Genomic DNA, 21,753 nt, shown 5'->3' with positions numbered 1-21,753 from the left:
ATAAACAAACAAACAATCATATCTCACTGAGATTTGTCTGATCAACAACTCTGTTCCGACTCGTATCGACGCGAGAGTTAATCAAACAATTAACTCTCGAGGGCAGGAAAGTGATTAAGCAGCCAATCAAAGTACGTATGTGTAGATGTGTATGTATCTTAATAGTGAATGAGTGAGTGAGTTGGGTTTAACGCCGCTTTTAACAGTATTCCAGTCATATCACGGCCTGTCAGCTTAATGTGGAAGGAAAGCCCGAAGTGATGCAGGTCCCAGACGTTTACCACTTCGGTGAAACCCACGAGCATGGGTATGGTGCTGACAAACCTTGAAACATAGTCGGGATGAACCGGGATTCGAAACCACAATCATAGGTTTCTGGTGTGCCAAAGGGACGCAACTCTGCACAGCGAATCGCGGCGCCTTAGACCCCTTGGCCACCCGTGCCCCCTATCTGAATATGTTCATCGTCTATGAAAGCCTATATTGGATGATGTATACACGACTAAATCTTCTTAAATCACCAGGGCCATTTAACATACACTGGTTTATCATTTCTTACAATATTACATCACAGCAAATACGGATTCGTTCGGGTATATGAAGATACACTATGCTAAACACTGCAACCCACATACATCGACAATATCTATAATTATGTTATATATTGAAACACACACACATCTACAATATCTACATGCTACACACGGCAACCCACATACATCGACAATATCTGCATGCTATATACTGTAACTCACATCGACAAATTCTACATTCTAAACACTGTAACCCACATACATCTACAATATATACATGCTATATACTGTAACTCACACACATCAACAATATTTACATACTATACACTGTAACTCACACACATCGACAATGTAACATGCTATATACTATTGTGGCGGGTAGGCAGCGTGCTCAATCATTACGCCGGGTTCGAATCTTTGGTACAATGCCTGAAACCACGGAGCCCAAACTGTGATATGGAATAAGACGTTTGTTTTCGAACACATTTTAGAGCAAAACTAACTGTATTATATAAACACATAATATAGTGAGGAGTCACTTTTTCAGTGAGGAGTCCATTTGACTGCGTAGCGCCACCTATGCCCGTGGGTACTGTAGCTCAGGTATGTTTATAAATATATAGAAAATACTGAAGCTCAAGTATAGTGTGTTAATGAATTTATTTTCGTGAAATACTGTCCCTCCCATGTATAGTGTGCCATGACAGATTGTATTTTAACAAATATTTTTGGGGGTTACGAAATCTCTTTTGATTATAATTATAGTAAGCGTTTCTGTACATTCACGTCAACTCATTAATTCACTCACTCACTCATTCTCGCTAGTTCTCTAACCTTTTTAGATCTACTACGAAGGCCCCCTTGCCGTGGCACGATATACTTGTGCAGTGAAAGACGAGGTCTTTTGTGCCGGGTCCGGCGTCAGCAGGTGCGCAGGGAGGGACACTTGGTCCCCGGTATCTAGGTGTGGTCGCGCAATGTGGCAGGTGCGTGGCGCTAGCGGTCAACCATCTAATGTCTAAGAAATGTATAGCACACGGATAAAATACATGTGACATCTTATAAGTACGAATTGCGTTGATCTATGTTCATGATATCAATCACTGGATTGTCTGGTCCAGACTCGATTATTTACAGACCGCCGTAATACAGCTGGAATATTGCTGAATGCGGCGTAAAACAACAAAGCAACTAACGAATAGTAAATGATTAAAATGCAAATCTTTAGAAGCCAAATTCGGCGACATCAAATTATGTATAGATATTGGATGGTCATAATATCAATCACTGGTTTCTCTAAATTGTTATAGGACGAAGTGATGGATATTATTGCGCTGTTATCGACTTATAAACAAACAAAACATGTGGTTCTCAGTCCACAAAAAATGACATGAAGAGGTTCTTGTCTTGCGAAACAGGAACCGTTAACTCCATTTATGTTTCAGAATGTGACGAACAACTCCATCACTCTCGACTGCCCTCCCTCGGATCAAGGCTCACTCTCTTTCACAGTTGAGGGATTGAATGAGTAAGGTTGAATTTCAATTCTTGAACATGAATCAGCTTTGCTTGTTGGTTTGACAAAGTGAATGAGTGAGTGAGTGCGTGAAGATAATCAATTCTCGACCTCACAAACAAGGGGTTGAAATAATGAGCAACGTCCCTTGTCCGATATATTGCAAGGTTTATACATGACGTCTAAGGGATTGTGGCGCTGTGACTGTTGTCTTAATATTGTTTACTTTTGAAATATGAGACACTGACGCTAAAGATCACAAACTCACCACCCAAATCGTCCTTTTATCGCTCTTGTATAGGTACAGAACAGCCACCGCCTCCGTGGTCTTGTGGTAGAGCGTCCGCCCGGAGAGCGGAAGGTACGGGGTGCGAATTCAATCCCCGGCCGCGTCATACCAAAAGACGTTAAAAGATGGTACTTGTTGTTACCCTGTCTGGCGCTCGGCATTAAGGGGCTAAAGCAAGGACTGGTCGGCTCGGAGTCAGTAAACTGTGTCTGAGTGGGGTATTCATGTAAAACTGCGGCATGGTATCTCAGTGGGCTAGCACCATAAATCGGCATCAGTCCGGACTAGTACAAGCAGCCACACACACACACACACACTCACACGTACATGCACGTCGCTATATAAGTGCAATAATCTTGGACGCGACGTTAAACCCTATTTCACCTCACCTCACCTACAGTACAGCCAGCCTTCTAGAAACTGCCAGATCACGAAACATCTAGAACGATCTTTGACATGTTTATTTACACCAGGGGCGGTAACTCTAATCAAACTTCCTTTTGAATCGGACCGCTGCAGCACAAGATTTTTACCAGCGCTTCAATCCTTTCCTGCCACTAACAAATCAAGACAAAGACACTTCAATCTCTGATAAAGAAACTAAACGTTATTTGTTATGTATTTCAGTTTCAGGGTAGAACTAAAAGAAGATGAGGCCATCCTCCTAAGCTTCCGGGTAAACTTGACGGAAGGAGTGCTTGTCGTCGTCAACGGTACAGGAAACGCGACGTTAACTGCGTCCCAGAGGTCGTCAGACACCGACTGGAGAATCAACTTCAACAACGACACGCTTGGGGTGAGTTCAAACTTCAACCTGAGATTCCATTGACACTTGTGTTGTACCAATTTTTGTGACCGAAAATTTAAAAATATGTCACTAATAACTGCTTTATATCTACAGAATATGGTAAAAAAAAAATATTACTTTGTAAAAGTTTGACTTTGGAAGGGAGGCTACAGACATACTGATTACGCCCATGGCACCATCACAAGAATACTGATGACGTCCATGGCTGTATCACAAGGGTACTGATTATGTCGCTTGCTATACAATTGGGACAGCAATTACGTCACTGGTCGTAAGAGGCGACTAACGGGATCGGGTGGTCAGACTCGCTGACTTGGTTGATGCATGTCATCGATCCCAATTGCGTGGATCGATGCTCATGTTATCAATCACTGGATTGTCAGGTCCAGAGTCGATTACTTACAGACCGCCGTCATATAGCTGGAATATTGCTGAGTGCGGCGTTACACAACAAACCAACCAACCATCATCACTGGTACATCAGAGGACTACCAATCACCTGATTTGGTTTGTCACAGGAATACAGATGACGTTACGGTTCTCATGAAGGAATACCGATTTTGTCACCTTTTCTACAACAGGAATCATTTGTTATATTAACTGTTCCATCATTTGTTTAAATGCACTGTTTTTGTGAATGCACGTGAACTATATAAATTTAAAGAGACCTTGTTATATGTATTGAATATATTGATATAACTTACAACTTTTTGGTGTACAAATGTTTCAGTTATAAAAATAATTAGTAAATATATAAAGTGTAAATATATAAAGTTGAAATAATGTTATTTAGAGTGAGTGAGTGAGTTCGGTTTAACGCCGTTTTTAACAGTATTCCAGTTATATCACGGCGTGTCAGCTTAATGTGGGAGGAAAGCCTGAAGTGATGCAGGTCTCAGACGTTTACCACTTCGGTGAAACCCACGAGCACGGGTATGGTGCTGACAAACCTAGAAACATAATCGGGGCGAACCGGCATTCGAACCAACAATCATAGGTTTCTGGCGTGCCCAAGGGACGCAACTCTCCACAGCGAATCGCGGCGTCTTAGACGACTGGGCCACATGTGCCCCTTGTTACTTTAGAGCTGCCTCTGCCACTGTCATCGGTACTACTTAAAGTGGTGTTATGGAATAAACAGTGATTGGTTGATGTAACAGGAATACTGACGATGTCACTGACTCTAACGAAGTACTAGTGATCACGTCACTGGCTATTACGATGTGTGTTTGTTTGTTGTTTAACGCCGCACTCAGCAAATTCCAGCTTTATGACGGCGGTCTGTAAAATAATCGAGTATGGACGAGACAATCCAGTGATTGACATCATGAGCATCGATCCACGCAATTATGATCAATGACATGCATCAACCAAGTCAGCGAGCCTGACCACTCGATCCCGTTAATCGCCTCTTACGACAAGCATAGTTGCCTTTTACAGCAATCATGGGTTGCTGAAGACCTATTCTACCCCGGAATCTTCACGGGCCATTGTGAAGGAATTCTTGTTAAGCCACTGGCCATTATGAAGGAATAGCATTACTTCACCAGTTCTTTCACGGACCTTGTCCTTGTTCACAGTCATTAGTTCGTCACAGCTAAACTGTTGACATTTCTAAAAATGTGTGGTGATCAATACTTAGGCCCATCCAGACATTTCCGATGATGCATAACTGATTTGTTAGTACATAAAGACATAAGCAGGTAAACAACAAACTTGTATAAAACAACTGAAGGGTTGACAATAAATAATTAAACAAAATCACAAAAGCTTAAGGGGACACGGGTGGCCCAGTCGTCTAAGGCGCCGGGATTCGCTGTGCAGAGTTGCGTCCCTTGGGCACGCCAGAAACCTATGATTGTGGGTTCGAATCCCGATTCGCCCCGATTATGTTTCTAGGTTTGTCCCGTGCTCCTGGGTTTCACCGAAGTGGTAAACGTCTGAGACCTGCATCACCTCGGGCTTTCCTCCCACATTAAGCTGACACGCCGTGATATAACTGGAATATTGTTAAAGGCGGCGTTAAACCCAACTCACTCACTCAAAAAAGCTTAAACAAATTAATGTGGCATAATTATGTAATTTAACCCACACTCATGCGATCCTCCCCTGTCATATTGTAGCTCTCCCTGAGTGGATTCAAGCAGGATGATGTTTTCTTCCCGCCAACCAACTTCTCCGGTTTCTGGATGCTGACGGTCACTGGTGATGTGGAGCTCAAGGAGGTTCGGCTCACAACGTCTGGGACCCCAGCACCCGTCCCCCGCGGTAAATCGGGCGTTGAAACGCGCGGCGCCATCGACTCAGTGAACACTGGTAGTACATTTGCCTTAAGTCTAAAGTATAGAATACAGATGAAATATTTGCCTGATGGGTTTATGTATCAATGTTCGCCTTTTAAACCATCTCACCCTTTCTAGTATCCTACATTTAGAATGTTTTATATCTACATGACCTACATTGAACTACATGACCTACATTGATCTACATGACCTACATTGAACTACATGACCTACATTGAACTAAATGACCTACATTGAACTACATGACCCACATTGAACTACATGACCTACATTGAACTACATGACCTACATTGAACTGCATGACCTACATTGATCTACATGACCTACATTGATCTACATGACCTACATTGAACTACATGACCTACATTGATCTACATGACCTACATTGAGCTACATGACCTACATTGAACTACATGACCTACATTGAACTGCATGACCTACATTGATCTACATGACCTACATTGAACTACATGACCTACATTGATCTACATGACCTACATTGATCTACATGACCTACATTGAACTACATGACCTACATTGATCTACATGACCTACATTGATCTACATGACCTACATTGAACTACATGACCTACATTGAACTACATGAACTACATTGAACTGCATGACCTACATTGAACTACATGACCTACATTGATCTACATCACCTACATTGATCTACATCACCTACATTGATCTACATGACCTACATTGAACTGCATGACCTACATTGAACTACATGACCTACATTGAACTACATGACCTACATTGAAATCATGTCAAGGCAACGTTAAACCCAAGTCAGTCCCACAACTGTAACGCGATGGGGTTCTTTGTGACATATGATCCTGTGTAAGTTCAGCATCGTTGGTGACGTTGGGGACATTGTTCGACGGCCTATCGCTTGACAGTTTTGGTCCTGTCCACACTGAAGCATATGTAACACATGGGTCTCCTAAGACCCGTGAAGATCCGGGGTAGAATAGGTCTTCAGCAACCCATGCTTGCCGTAAAAGGTGACTATGCTTGTCGTAAGAGGCGACTAACGGGATCGGGTGGTCAGGCTCGCTGACGTGGTTGATGCATATCATCGTATACCAATTGCGTGGATCGATGCTCATGTTATCAATCACTGGATTGTCTGGTCCAGACTCGATTATTTACAGACCGCCGTCATTTAGCAGGAGTATTACTGAGTGCGGCATTAAACAACAAACCAACCAACCAACCTTAGGCAAGTGATATTCCTTTTAAACAAACTGTTCACCCATCAATGAATGGATACTTGGTTCGCAGAGATGGTAGCGTGACTGTTAACCCCACTTCTGGCGTAAACAATTTTTTAGATCTACATGACCTATTTTTTCTCAACTTCCCGGCAAGGGTGTTAACTAACTACAAAAGTCCAGTTTCCGCCCTTGCCGAACTACGCTGGAATTTCGTGGTTCGATCGTAGCGCCACCAGTTGCTATTAAGAGTAATTTCCCTTCTGTGTCTCTCCTATTGACCAATCAGATTCCACCTCTCATATCACTTGCATTTGCTTCAAACAAAATGGCGGCGCCCGGTCACGACGATCTGATCGATAATCAATATTTATATTGATATACAACGGCTTCCCTCACAAAGTCAGTCAATCCATTTGAGCACCTTGATTGAAAACATGAAAAGCTTTAGACGATATCTGTCGACGTCCAGTTGACACATGCTTTGATAATCCTGCAGACGACGAAAATCTGCAATTTGAAATTGTTTACGAACCGGATGTCTAGATCGTTGAGCGACTTTGATTGGATTATACTTCGGAATTCCAGCCTAGTTCGGCAAGGGTGGAAACTGGACTTTTACAGTCAGTTAACTCCCTTGCCTCAGGAAGATGGTTTATGCTATGAGAATCTATGAGAAGCGTAGTTTCGACGAATTGGTATGTGTAACATGGTCTTTGTACGTCCATTTTGAGAACTCTAAGCTCAACTTCATTTGGAAATATCAAGAAGGAATGTTTTAATGCATGCACCGTCTATAACATTTTACAGTCAATCGGGCTCTAAATCAACAAGTGTTTGCCAGTGCGTACATGAACTCTCTCTACAAACTGGAAACAGTGGTTGACGGCAACAACGACAACAACGTGAGCGACAACCACTGCTTCATGACGGCGGTGATGGAGCCGTGGGTGATGGTGGACCTGGGATCCCTGTATCACGTGACAGCCGTCATTTTAACCAGGAGCGACTCATTCGGTGGGTCCTGTAGTCATCTTGGAGTCACAGTGTTCTGTGTGTTCCGTACAAACCGCTCTGAGATAAACGAAAAATATTTGAAGTTTCCTAAGTCTTAACAAACCGCCTCCGTGGTCTTGTGGTAGAGCGTCAGTCCGGAGAGTGGAAGGTCCAAGGTTCAATCCCCGGCTGCGTCATACAAAAAGCTTTAAAAGATGGTACTTGTTGTTATCCTGTCTGGCGCTCGGCATTAAGGGGCTAAAACAAGGACTGGTCGGCTCGGAGTCAGTATACTGTGTCTGAGTGAGGTATTCATGTTAAACAGAGGCAAGGTATCTCAGTGGGCTAACACTATAAATCGGCATCAGTCCGGACTAGTACAAGCACACACACACACACATACACGTGCATGCACGTCGCTATATATAAGTGCACACTAATCTTGGACGCGACGTTAAACCCCATTTCACCTCACTTCACCTAATTCTAACATGTGATGACATTATTTCTAACTTAATCTCATTTCATTCCAAACGCGCAGCTGAATGCTAGAGTATTTAATCTCCTTGATTTATAATGTAAAGGGTTATTGATACCGTTCCGAGAAGGGAAAGAGTGTGCAAACTGTTGGGAACGAACTTTATTTTCTGTGCAGATATAATCAATCAATAAAAGTCCACATATGGACAAATTAGAATCTCATCCCCCAAAGCGAAAACTCTGGAATCTTTCTAAATTTCTTCATGTACAGTTTAAACATGTTTCCTGTCATTTTGCATGTATTGAATATATATATGTCTGTTCATGTACTATCGTTGGTGTGTTTTCGAGTATTGAATTGAATTAATTGAATTGATAGTAGCAGTCATATGTATTCAAATAAACAATGCTATGGTGGCATTTACCTGTACTCAAAGGCCCAGCATTGTTGCCAGTCACCTGTATTTAAACGTATAGACGTTGTCGACAGTGGCATTTACCTGTACTCAAAGGCCCAGCATTGTTGCCAGTCACCTGTAATTAAACGTATAGACGTTGTCGACAGTGTCATTTACCTGTACTCAAAGGCCCAGCATTGTTGTCAGTCACCTGTATTTAAACGTATAGACGTTGTCGACAGTGTCATCTACCTGTACTCAAAGGCCCAGCATTGTTGTCAGTCACCTGTATTTAAATGTTTAGACGTTGTCGACAGTGTCATTTACCTGTACTTAAAGGCCCAGCATTATTGCCAGTGAGCTGTATTTAAATGTTTAGACGTTGTCGACAGTGTTATTTACCTCTACTCAAAGGAACAGCATTGTTGCCAGTCACCTGTATTTTAATGTATAGACGTTGTCGACAGTGTCACTCCGTGTATTCATCCATGTGGACAACGCTGTTAATCTTATTTAAGGATGTCAAGGTTTAAGGTGTCAATAGTGTCATTCACATGATCGCAGGGGGCACGGATGGCCCAGTCGTCTAAGACGCCGCGATTCGCTGTGCAGAGTTGCGTCCCTGGGGCACGCCAGAAACCTATGATTGTGGGTTCGAATCCCGGTTCGCCCCGGTTATGTTTCTAGGTTTGTTAGCACCATATCCGTGGTCGTGGGTTTCACCAAAGTGGTAAACGTCTGAGACCTGCATCGCTTCGGGCTTTCCTCCCACATTAAGCTGACACTCCGCGGTAAAACTTGAATACTGTTAAAAGCGGCTTTAAACCCACCTCACTCACTCACTCACATGGTCACAACTGTACAATATCTCCAACAGTTTCATTTGTATCATGTAAGAAAATACTGGAAAAATTAACTTGAACAGCTTACACTCCGGGCATTTATTAAAACAAAACAAAACAGCAGATTTTGATAATTACAATGCCCGCTTGTGCCAAACACAATAGGACTTGCTTGCCGTAAAAGGTGACTGCTTGTCGTAAGAGGCGACTAACGGGATCGGGTGGTCAGGCTCGCTGACTTGGTTGATGCATGTCATCGATCCTAATTGCGTGGATCGATGCTCATGCTATTAATCACTGGATTGTCTAGACTCGGTTATTTACAGACCGCCGTCATATAGCTGGAATATTGCTTAGTGCGGCGTTAAACAACAAACAAACAAACATATGTTCTTGTAGCCAACTGTGACGTCTCTCCATCATCAATTTCAGAAAGTCGACTCCGAAATATCGAGATTGTGGTGTGTACCCAGAACCCGGAAGTGATCCCCACAGCTGTTGTCAAGTCGTGTGCATCCAAACCAGGCCAGTTATCGTATCAGGAGAGGATTCAGTGCACAGCGCCTGTCATCGGGAGGTTCGTCAGAGTGCAGTACATGGCTGGTGTCCGAGATATACTCACTGTCTGCGAAATTGAGGTGTATGGAGCCGACGGTGAGATAAACATGAGATAATCGCGCCCCCTGGGGATACAGGGGGTCGGATGGTCAGACTGTTGTAAAGGGAGGATCGGATGGTCAGAATGTTGTAAAATGAGGATCGGGTGGTCAGACTGTTGTAAAATGAAGATCGGGTGGTCAGACTGTTGTAAAATGAGGATCGGGTGGTCAGACTGTTGTAAAATGAAGATCGGGTGGTCAGACTGTTGTAAAATGAGGATCGGATGGTCAGACTGTTGTAAAGGTGGGATCGGATGGTCAGACTGTTGGAAAGGTGGGATCGGATGGTCAGACTGTTGGAAAGGTGGGATCGGATGGTCAGACTGTTTTAAAGGTCGGATGGGATGGTCAGACTGTTGTAAAGGTCGGATCGGATGGTCAGACTGTTGTAAAGGTCGGATAGGATTGTCAGACTTGTAAAACGAGGATCGGATTGTCAGACTGTTGTAAAGGTCGGATCGGATGGTCAGATTGTTGTAAAACGAGGATCGGATGGTCAGACTGTTGTAAAACGAGGATCGGATGGTCAGATTGTTGTAAAACGAGGATCGGATGGTCAGACTGTTGTAGAGGTCGGATCGGATGGTCAGAATGTTGTTAAATGAGAATCGGATGATCAGACTGTTGTAAAGGTCGGATCGGATTGTCAGACTGTTGTAGAGGTCGGATCGGATGGTCGGACTGTTGTAAAACGAGGATCGGATGGTCAGATTGTTGTAAAACGAGCATCGGATGGTCAGACTGTTGTAAAATGAGGATCGAATGGTCAGACTGTTGTAAAATGATTATCGGATGGTCAGACTGTTGTAAAATGAGGATCGGATGGTCAAACCTTTGTAAAATGAGTATCGGATGGTCAGAATGTTGTAAAATGAGTATCGGATGGTCAGATTGTTGTAAAACGAGGATCGGATGGTCAGACTGTTGTAAAATGAGGATCGGATGGTCAAACTGTTGTAAAATGAGTATCGGATGGTCAAACTGTTGTAAAGTGAGGATCGGATGGTCAAACCTTTGTAAAATGAGTATCGGATAGTCAGACTGTTGTAAAATGAGTATCGGATGGTCAGATTGTTGTAAAACGAGGATCGGATGGTCAGACTGTTGTAAAATGAGTATCGGATGATCAGATTGTTGAAAAATGAGTATCGGATGGTCAGAATGTTGAAAAGGTGGGATCGGATAGTCAGATTGTTGAAAAGCGGGGATTGGAAGGCATAGCTCTCTTGTAAAGGGAGGATCGGATGGTCAGACTGTTGTAAAATGAGGATCGGATGGTCAGAATGTTGTAAAATGAGGATCGGATGGTCAGATTGTTGTAAAGGTGGGATCGGATGGTCAGACTGTTGTAAAATGAGGATCGGATGGTCAGAATGTTGAAAAGGTGGGATCAGATGGTCAGAATGTTAAAAAGCGGAAATTGGAAGGCATATCTCTCTTGTAAAGGGAGGATTGGATGGTCAGTCTGTTCTTAAGCTATATTTCAGTAGCCAATTACTAACCTAGTGACACCTGCGTGTCCAGAGCCGACCAAAGGTGGGTATGTTAGTCAAGACCTTTGACTTGGGACTTGTTCAAGCTTTCAGTCTTACATGGTTTGGCTGGTCCAATATCGATAATTTACAGGCCTCATTGATTTCGCTGAAATATTGCTGACTGCGGCGTTAAAGAACATTGACTGTCTTGTGTTCATTCTATCAAGCTGTATTTCAGTCACTAAATAACACGGAGGCACGGGTGGCCCAGTCGTCTAAGACACCGCGATTCGCTGTGCAGAGTTGCGTCCCTTGGGCACGCCAGAAACCTATGATTGTGGGTTCGAATTCCGGTTCGCCCCTATTATGTTTCTAGGTTTGTTAGCACCATTCCCGTGCTCGTGGGTTTCACCGAAGTGGTAAACGTCTGAGATCTGCACCCCTACGGGCTTTTCTCCCACATTAGGCGTTAAACCCAACTCATTCACTCACTAAAGAACACGTCTGTTGGTAGCGAGTTCGACTCCAAGATTCAACCTCATGACACTTGAGACCTCATGAGAACAGGACCTCTCTACTTGTGGGATTCTCACCACCCTGAGATCTGCACTTCATTAAGCACACACATTGTATCCGCGCTTTCGTCTGTGAATATTCTGCAGTGATATCTTCCAGTGACTGGCTGGAACCCCTTCCTGTGTCCTGATCCCCCTTTACTGGACAAATCGATGGTGGATGTCCACTACTCGCTGACCGCGGCTGTGGCGGTGTACTCCTGCGACGACGGCTACTCCGGCGGTTGTGACGACAACAACCTGCTCTACTGTACCAGTGTCGCGGGCTGGGAGGGCCGGCCCCAGACTTGCATCAAGGTGGACGCTGGAACAGAGAAGACAGTGAGCACATGTTGGTGTTGTGTAAAAAACCCTCACTTATGAGGTACAATCGTACGAAAGCCTAATGGTGCCACTTTAGTAGCATTAATTTATTTAAAAAATTTTAATTTGAAGTTTACACGATATACGGCTTTTCCATTGGACGAGAGAGCGGTCACATGACCGCAAAATTGACGTTCATAATAATGACGACACAATTTGACGTTCCTACGTTTTTCACGAGACCGCGTTCTTGAAATGATGTAAACACTGACGGACTACTTCCACATTCCCAGGGAAACCCCTGGGAATTCCCTAGCACGAAAACACACATAAGCGTTCTTTCTGATCATTTAGAACCTTTATTCTTGGTCTCAGCGTTTCAGTATACATTAAGAAATGTCAGAGACTGCATGATTGTTCACGAATATCTTCGCTGCGGCCTATCCTAATGAACAAACGATGAAATGCACATCTAAACTATCGTAGTGTCGACTCGATCCGTGCCTAGGCTGACATTGACCGTCTCCAGCAATCTATGAATTTATCTTAGTGTCTGTTTGACGCATCTTTATTCACCTTTCAATGATCGGCCAGTCGCAAGCTCCAACGTTCATACAGTTTGGCCCTCACTCTATGAAGGTTCATACTCCAATGAACTCACACAAAGTGAAAGTCAATTCTTAATAAAAATCGAAATTTCTTAATATTTCAAATATTTTTTTCAAAATTTCGAGTACTTTCTCGCTACTTCGAAATGTTTTCTCGTTGCTTCGGTTATTTTATCGCTTAAATTACGAACATATGATCGAAGAAAACGAGAGAAAAACTCGAAATTTCGAGAAAATAAAAAATAATGAAATAGCGTACAATCGAGCGTGTTCTTTCAGTGTGAAGTAGTTTGGTCAGGGTTTCAGTAGTTTTTATGGTGGATGTGATGGACATTTCCAAATTTGACGCGTCGGTGACAAAAATGATGGATGTCCGATGGAATTATCTCTTTTGACTTTTGAACAACTGACCTTTGTATGTGTTTGTGACGCGTGTCACCGGCGGGGCAGGATATGCTAAAATATTCCCGAACATGTGGTATCATCACTCTTTGACAGTGATTCATAATTAGGTGAGGTGAGGTGAAATGGGGTTTGACGTCGCGTCCAAGATTATTGCACTTATATAGCGACGTGCATGTACGTGTGTGTGTTTGTGTGGCTGCTTGTACTAGTCCGGACTGATGCCGATTTATAGTGCTAGCTCACTGAGATACCATGCCGCAGTTTAACATGAATACCCCACTCAGACACAGTATACTGGATCCGAGCCGACCAGTCCTTGTTTTAGCCCCTTAATGCCGAGCGCCTGACAGGGTTACAACAAGTACCATCTTTTAACGTCTTTTGGTATGACGCGGTCGGGGATCGAACCCCTGACCTTCCGCTCTCCGGGTGAACGCTCTACCACTAGACCACGGAGGCGGTCGATTCATAATTACATGTACATGCTCATGATATAGTCGGATTCGTAAAATGGATTTTTCCTTTTGGAAAGGGTTTAGTCGACTATTATTGTGTTATTATATTCAACGTAATTGTGAAAATCATTCCTTCGGAAACTGCGTGTGGGGATTCCGGGTTAAAACAGATCCCTAGTGGTTGCATGTGGTCTTGTGTACCGTACACAGGCAACACACCAGCCGAACTTGTTCGCGGAGGTCATGGGTTCTCTTAACCTTCTAGCGCATGATAGGCAATTTGGGTTGTATACTACCCAGGGAGCTGAGAATGATATTTTGAGAGCATACTGATCCACTGCCAGTGGTAATAATGATTCAACGCTTTGAGCTTACACTAGTATTGGATTTAGCGCATGTTTATAAATCAATTCATTCTTTGTAATACTTGTGCGCAATAAGCAAAATCCTGCCATAATGTGGCGTTAAACAAGACTCACCCTCCTACTTATTCGATTCTTAAAAGGTGTATTGGATGGTAAGGCTCTGTTGTAAAGGGGGGATCAGATGGTCAGATTGTTGTAAAATGAAGATCGGATGGTCAGGCTCTGTTGTAAAGGAGGGATCAGATGGTCAGATTGTTGTAAGGGGGGATCAGATGGACAGATTGTTGTAAAATGAAGATCGGATGGTCAGATTGTTGTAAGGGGGGATCAGATGGTCAGATTGTTGAAAAATGAAGATCGGATGGTAAGGCTCTGTTGTAAAGGGGGGATCAGAAGGTCAGATTGTTGTAAAATGAAGATCGGATGGTCAGGCTCTGTTGTAAAGGGGGACCAGATGGTCAGATTGTTGTAAAATGAAGATCGAATGGTCAGGCTCTGTTGTAAAGGAGGGATCAGATGGTCAGAGTGTTGTAAAATGAAGATCGGGTGGTAAGGCTCTGTTGTAAAGGGGGATCAGATGGTCAGATTGTTGTAAAATGAAGATCGGATGGTAAGGCTCTGTTGTAAGGGGGGATCAGAAGGTCAGATTGTTGTAAAATGAAGATCGGATGGTAAGGCTCTGTTGTAAAGGGGGATCAGATGGTCAGATTGTTGTAAAATGAAGATCTGATGGGAAGGCTCTGTTGTAAAGGAGGGATCAGATGGTCAGATTGTTGTTAAATGATCGGATGGTCAGACTGTTGTAAAGGAGGGATCAGATGGTCAGATTGTTGTAAAATGAAGATCGGATGGTCAGACTGTTGTAAAGGGGGGATCAGATGGTCAGATTGTTGTAAAATGAAGATCGGATGGTAAGGCTCTGTTGTAAAGGAGGGATCAGATGGTCAGATTGTTGTTAAATGATCGGATGGTCAGACTGTTGTAAAGGAGGGATCAGATGGTCAGATTGTTGTAAAATGAAGATCGGATGGTCAGACTGTTGTAAAGGGGGGATCAGATGGTCAGATTGTTGTAAAATGAAGATCGGATGGTAAGGCTCTGTTGTAAAGGGGGATCAGATGGTCAGATTGTTGTAAAATGAAGATCGGATGGTCAGGCTCTGTTGTAAAGGAGGGATCAGATGGTCAGACTGTTGTAAAATAAAGATCGTATGGTCAGTTTGTTGTAAAGGGGGGATCAGATGGTCAGATTGTTGTAAAATGAAGATCGGATGGTCAGACTGTTGTAAAGGGGGGATCAGATGGTCAGATTGTTGTAAAATGAAGATCGGATGGTAAGGCTCTGTTGTAAAGGGGGGGGGGGGGGGGGGGGTCAGATGGTCAGATTGTTGTCAAATGATCGGATGGTCAGACTGTTGTAAAGGGGGATCAGATGGTCAGATTGTTGTAAAATGATCGGATGGTCAGACTGTTGTAAAGGGGGGATCAGATGGTCAGATTGTTGTAAAATGAAGATCGGATGGTAAGGCTCTGTTGTAAAAGGGGGTCAGATGGTCAGATTGTTGTTAATGATCGGATGGTAAGACTGTTGTAAAGGGGGGATCAGATGGTCAGATTGTTGTAAAATGAAGATCGGATGGTCAGGCTCTGTTGTAAAGGAGGGATCTGATGGTCAGACTGTTGTAAAATAAAGATCGTATGGTCAGTTTGTTGTAAAATAAAGATCGTATGGTCAGATTGTTGTTAAATGAGTATCGGATGGTCAGATTGTTGTAAAATGAGTATCGGATGGTCAAACTGTTGTAAGATGAGTATCGGATGGTCAGACTGTTGTAAAATGAGTATCGGATGGTCGGATTGTTGTAAAATGAGTATCGGATGGTCAGATTGTTGTAAAATGAGTATCGGATGGTCAGACTGTTGTTTTATGAAGATCGGATGGTCAGGCCCTGTTGTAAAGGGGGGATCGGATGGGTCAGGCTCTGGTGCAAATTGGATGTCATCGTACCTGACGGTTTTGGACATGGCACTGTCGTATCAACCACTAGTTTGCCTTGACTCGATGAACTTCAAGCCGCCGACATATAGTATGCAGCGTTACACAACGCACAGAACAAACTGAATCATGTGTCTGCCAAACAACATGCAATGGGTACCCCCCGAAATGATCTGACACGACAAGGCGCATAACAAAATGTTTTTACCTTGCAAAGTTAATGGACTTCACGTGGCATTTCAAGCCATGTTGTGGTGACATTTTTGTGTTGCTGCCAATTTCACCTTCATGACCTGTTCATTGAAATACTTCCTTGTGTTATTTCTTAACATCCTTATCTGTTCCTTAAAATAACTCTGTGTGTTATTTCTTAACGTCATTATCTGTCAATTGTAAATGCCCTGTCCGTTGTCTCTTAACGTGTTGATCTGTTCATTCTAATACCTCCGTCTGTTATCTCTTTACGTCATGTATGTCCTTTTTTCCCTAGGTTGGCCGAGTTGAAATACCTTGCCCACTTCAGATTGGTTTTGCACATGAACTGTGGCTTGAATCGAGAGAAAGCGGGTAACTAACGCCGCTTTGAATAGTAGATATGTAATATCACGGCGTGTCATATTGACGTGGACACAATTCACAAAACGATATATTTCTGTCGATTTCGACGAAAACGTTTCCGATAGCATTTTTCGTTCACCTGTCGGAAAGTCAAATGAACCCTAATTTATTCAAACGCTTCGAATGTAATTTCAATATGGCCGTTGTGTGTCGTCAGTATTTTGCAGAAAATATTCTAATATCAATGCTGACAGTTTTGTGGATATGTCGTGCGAATACGTATACAATGGAAACCTTTCTAACTCGAACACTTTTAACTCGATACAATGTTAAAAACGATATATCTAAATCATTGCGAAAGAATTCTCATCGGCACTTGGTCGTAGTCCTCTTGTCTCGAAGTACGGTTGTTCACTGATTCGTGGAACCTCGACTTATCCCGGTTTCGCTACAAAGCAATAATTGATTTTACTTTTGTTGCAGGTCTTATATACTGTTCCAGGCGGGAACGGACGTATTGTTGATGATCAATATACAGTGGGCCCAAGGAGGGGCTGAAGTTACCTTCCGTAACAGAATTGATGGGCGAATAGCACCGATAGAGGCGGACGCCCCTGAGTTGTTCAAGAATGGCACCTTAGCCCACGTGGTGGTGCTGTTCCTCAGTGATCATTACCAGGTGCGTGTGACATCCCCCCCACACACACACCAACACCCACACACCCACATACCCACACACCTATACAACCACACACCCACACACCTACACACCCACACACCCACACACCCCACCCTCGGGATTCAGTTTTTGGTTTTCAGCAACCTCTGAGGTCTTTGACGAGAACGGCTGGTCAGGCATGGATGATGTGTGCCAAAGGCTTGCATTATACAATTTTTATTCCTGATATAGTTTTTTACAATACGATTTATATGTTCTGAGACGTTGTTGTTTAACGCCTCACTCACAAATATTCCAGCTATATGACGACGGTCTGTAAATAATCGAGTCTGTACCAGACAATCCAGTAATTGTCAGCATAAGAATCGATCTATACAATTGGATACGATGACATGCATCAACCAAGACAGCGAGCCTGACCACCCAATCCCGTTAATCGCCTCTTACGACAAGCATGTGTTGCTGAAGTCTTCTAACCGGAATATTCACGGTACTTCTACAATACGGAAACACACTCAGCTAAATGTAAGAACACTGGCACTGTTTCAATTTAACACACGCTGAATAACTGACTTGGCAAAAATTGAGGAAACTCTTCAACGAGTCCTGCCAGTGAAGGGGCACCTGACCCTTGCAGCTTAAAGCTGTGGTCTACAATCGGTATAAGACTAATTATGGTAATTATATGTTCATTGAAGTTTCTGGTAGATAACCACCCACTCATCGCCGTCCCCCACATGACGTCATCGCCGAATATTGACCTCATCGACGGAACGGGAATGTTTATCAAGAAAGTAAAGTTGAACCAGGACTGGCGACAGCGGGTTGTTAAAGGTATGGACAGCGTCACGTTATATTTAGCTGCGAACGCTAAAGCTACTGTACAACCAAGTCAGTTGCACCCCCTTTCAAGATCTGTTCCAGCAGTAGAGTGAGTGAGTGAGTGAGTTGTGTTCTGAACATTATTTGAATCTGTAATATATCATCTGGAACATGTTAAAGGTTGGTTGGTTGGTTGGTTTTTTAACGCCGCATTCAGCAATATTCCAGCTTTATGACGGCGGTCTGTAAATAATCGAGACTGGACCAGACAATCCAATGATTGACATCATTGGCATCGATCCACACAATTGGGATCGATGATATGGATCAACAAGTCGGCGAGCCTGACTATCCACACAATTGGGATCGATGATATGGATCAACAAGTCGGCGAGCCTGACTACCCGATCCCGTTAGTCGCCTCTTACAACAAGCATAATCGCCTTATGCGGCAATCATGGGTTGCCGAAGACCTATTCTACCACGGATCTTCACATGTTAAAGGCGTGTGCCGGTTTGGTGAAACTAACGAGCAGGTACATGGTGCTAAGTAACATGGCGATGTGAATCGTTGCTCATGTTGCCAAACACTCAGTTAGTTATATCAGCACTCGGTTATATTGGACTATTCCTGATTAAATATCGTTCTTGACTTCAGACAATTATGCAAACTATTCCTTCAACAAGTCAACATTTGCAACATCCAACCTCTTGGCTAGTGACGGCGTGGTCGATGGCAACGTGACGTACACAACACTGTCGTCGACCTGCTGGCAAGCTGCTGCTGCGGATGAGGCTCCCTACTGGCAGGTGGATACGGGTGGCTACTACCACATCAAACGTGTGATGGTATCCGCCAGGAGCCGGGACGGGTGCTCTGGGAACTGTGGTAAGCTGGAGCCGACAATTCGATATTCTTTACCCTTTTCGCGAACACCTGGTGTCATCCCTATATGCATTTTCACAATACTCCCGTCATCTTGACATTCTTATCATATTATGAACTTATATTATACTTCTTTTTTTCTTTTACCACCGTTGGTTGGTCTTTCTGCGAAATAAACTCAACTTGAACTTGATCTGATTTTCAGGGATCCATTTATCTGATTTGCCTATGGCGTCAAATGGATAATCAATACTTGCTATTTTCTTGCGTTGATGTTTTATATGTACCAGTTAACACACGAATGAACACATCTATAATGACAGTGAAATTGGCAGCAATGCAAAACGTCAAAACAATATGGACTGACATATTATTGAGCAATCCATGTTCTCTCGCGTTGACGTTTTATATTTAAAAAACATAATTTAGTTAAATATCAAATAAGTTATCAAATACTTGATCAAGCTAGTTTTGCCTCAGGTTTTATACAAACAGATGCCAGATGTTGATGGACAAGTCACTTCAAATACAACGAAAGCAAGTTCATGACAACTACTTCATGTCCCAAAACAACAGAAAGTTAAACTCACCTTTTCACAAAACATACTCCTTGTATTTTTTGTCCTGAGTTAGCAGACCAGTGAAGATCCGGGGTAGAACAGGTCTTCAGCAACCCATGCTTGCCGTTAAAGGCGACTGTGCTTGTCGTAAGAGGCGACTAACGGGATCGGGTGGTCAGGCTCACTGACTTGGTTGATGCATGTCATCGATCCCAACTGCGTGGATCGATGCTCATGATATCAATCACTGGATTGTCTAGTCCAGACTCGATTATTTTACAGACTGCTGTAATATAGCTGGAATGTTGCTGAGTGCGGCGTTAAACAACAAACCAACCAACGAACCCGAGTTAGCATTCATAATCTGTTTAAAGTCTATATTCGTCATAACAGGTGGAAGCCATCTGATGCTAACGGGCGTGCCCAGAAATTGTGCATGAGGCCCACAGAAATGAGTGCCCCCCCCCCCCCCCCCCCCCCCCCCCTCCTTGTATATAGACTCTCTGATAATACCAACTAGATGTTACTCTCCATACAGAAACATGCTATCAACTAACACCCAAACCATTCTGTTTCCCCTCACGTTTCTGATAAGCCTGTTGTAACTCCATTCCTTGTAACTGTGGATTCAATTCCTTGCAGACTCCGGACTGCACGACTTCGCCCTGGACCTGTATATGACCAATCCGTCGTCGGATCCAGATGCAAAAGCGAGGCTGTGTCAGTTTTACAATGGTTATATCCGCTTTTCCACCAGTGAATTCATCCAATGTCGCAGGGACACCGTGGGGCGCTATGTCGTCTTGCGAGCGACGAGAAAAACAAGTGCAAATGATCTTTTGACTGTTTGTGAAGTTGAAGTGTGGGGAACAAAGAGTGTCATGAAAGGTAAGTCATTGTCACAAGTTCAGTGACAGAGAATATGCACAGTGGGAGCAGTGGGTGATTTTATCCCCGCGTCTTTCACTATTCATTTATATTATGACGATCGGTTCAGTGTTTGATAATGTCGCGATTAAATCAGGGATGTGTCAGTCTGCGGTTCATGTGTGTACACGAACGTCCAGCTGAAGCTGGTTTCAAAACGAAAGGTACCATTGTATGAGGATAGGCCTGGACCGGGAGGTATCGTAGGTTACAACTGGCTGTGTTGTGTTAGTGAGTGAGTTGGGTTTAACGCCGCTTTTAACAGTATTCCAGTTATATCACGGCGTGTCAGCTTAATGTGGGAGGAAAGCTCGAAGTGATGCAGGTCTCGGACGTTTACCACTTCGGTGAAACCCACGAGCACGGGTATATGGTGCTGACAAACCTAGAAACATAATCGGGGCGAACCGGGATTCGAACCCATAATCATAGGTTTCTGGCGTGCCCAAGGGACGCAACTCTGCACAGCCAATCGCGGCGCCTTAGACGACTGGGCTACCCGTGCCCCCCGAAAGAGTGATGAGCTGCTTGAACAACATTTAATATATATCACGGCGTGTCAGCTTAATGTCATCTTCCCAAGGCAAGGGAGTTAACTGACTATAAAAGTCCAGTTTCCACCCTAGCCGATCTAGGCTGGTATTATGGAGTTACATTTTGGCTGGACTAACGAGTCTATGCATAGTCCAATCAAAATCGTGCATCGCAATCGAAATCCGGTTCGTAAACTGTCGTGCAGATTTCGGTCGATTGCAGGATTTGCAAAGCATGTGCACCGCTAACTCGTTGTCAACATATAATTTCCAAATCTTTTCATGTTTTTAATCAAGGTGCTCACGCATTTCGCGATGTAAGACCCGTTTTATCACAATACAGACCTTGATTATCGATCAGATCGTCTTGACTGGGCGCCACTGTTTTGCTTCAAGCAAATGCAAGTGAGACGAGAGGTGGAATCTCACCGGCGCTACGATAGAGCCAAGGAATTCCTGCCTAGTTCGGCAAGGGTGGAAACTGGACTTTTAAAGGAAGATGGCTTAATGTGGGGCGAAATCCATCTTCCCGATGCAAGGGAGTTAACTGGCTGCAATCG

At 43.5% G+C, this 21,753-nt stretch overlaps 1 protein-coding gene across 1 annotated transcript in view; it reads left to right on the top strand.

Moving 5' to 3' along the window:
- The window catches only part of LOC124110876, a gene marked incomplete at its 3' end in the record, with an annotated part of 34,293 nt that extends 13,672 nt beyond the window's left edge, over positions 1 to 20,621 (top strand). Inside the window, exons 8-20 of the mRNA XM_048401034.1 lie at positions 1,081 to 1,136; positions 1,376 to 1,519; positions 1,979 to 2,061; positions 2,966 to 3,134; positions 5,270 to 5,462; positions 7,483 to 7,689; positions 9,821 to 10,042; positions 12,198 to 12,418; positions 16,719 to 16,795; positions 17,270 to 17,465; positions 18,164 to 18,299; positions 18,946 to 19,176; positions 20,376 to 20,621. Of these exons, the coding sequence (XP_048256991.1) occupies positions 1,081 to 1,136; positions 1,376 to 1,519; positions 1,979 to 2,061; positions 2,966 to 3,134; positions 5,270 to 5,462; positions 7,483 to 7,689; positions 9,821 to 10,042; positions 12,198 to 12,418; positions 16,719 to 16,795; positions 17,270 to 17,465; positions 18,164 to 18,299; positions 18,946 to 19,176; positions 20,376 to 20,621 (2,181 nt within the window). The remainder of the gene's footprint in view (positions 1 to 1,080; positions 1,137 to 1,375; positions 1,520 to 1,978; positions 2,062 to 2,965; positions 3,135 to 5,269; positions 5,463 to 7,482; positions 7,690 to 9,820; positions 10,043 to 12,197; positions 12,419 to 16,718; positions 16,796 to 17,269; positions 17,466 to 18,163; positions 18,300 to 18,945; positions 19,177 to 20,375) is intronic.
- Positions 20,622 to 21,753: the final 1,132 nt, after the last annotated feature.

This window comes from Haliotis rufescens, unplaced genomic scaffold, assembly GCF_023055435.1.
Source record: "Haliotis rufescens isolate VD_foot unplaced genomic scaffold, xgHalRufe1.0.p SCAF_203, whole genome shotgun sequence".
NCBI lineage: Eukaryota > Metazoa > Mollusca > Gastropoda > Lepetellida > Haliotidae > Haliotis > Haliotis rufescens.
The sequence above is the reverse complement of the archived record's forward strand: the minus strand, read 5'-3'. Positions and strand labels throughout refer to the sequence as shown.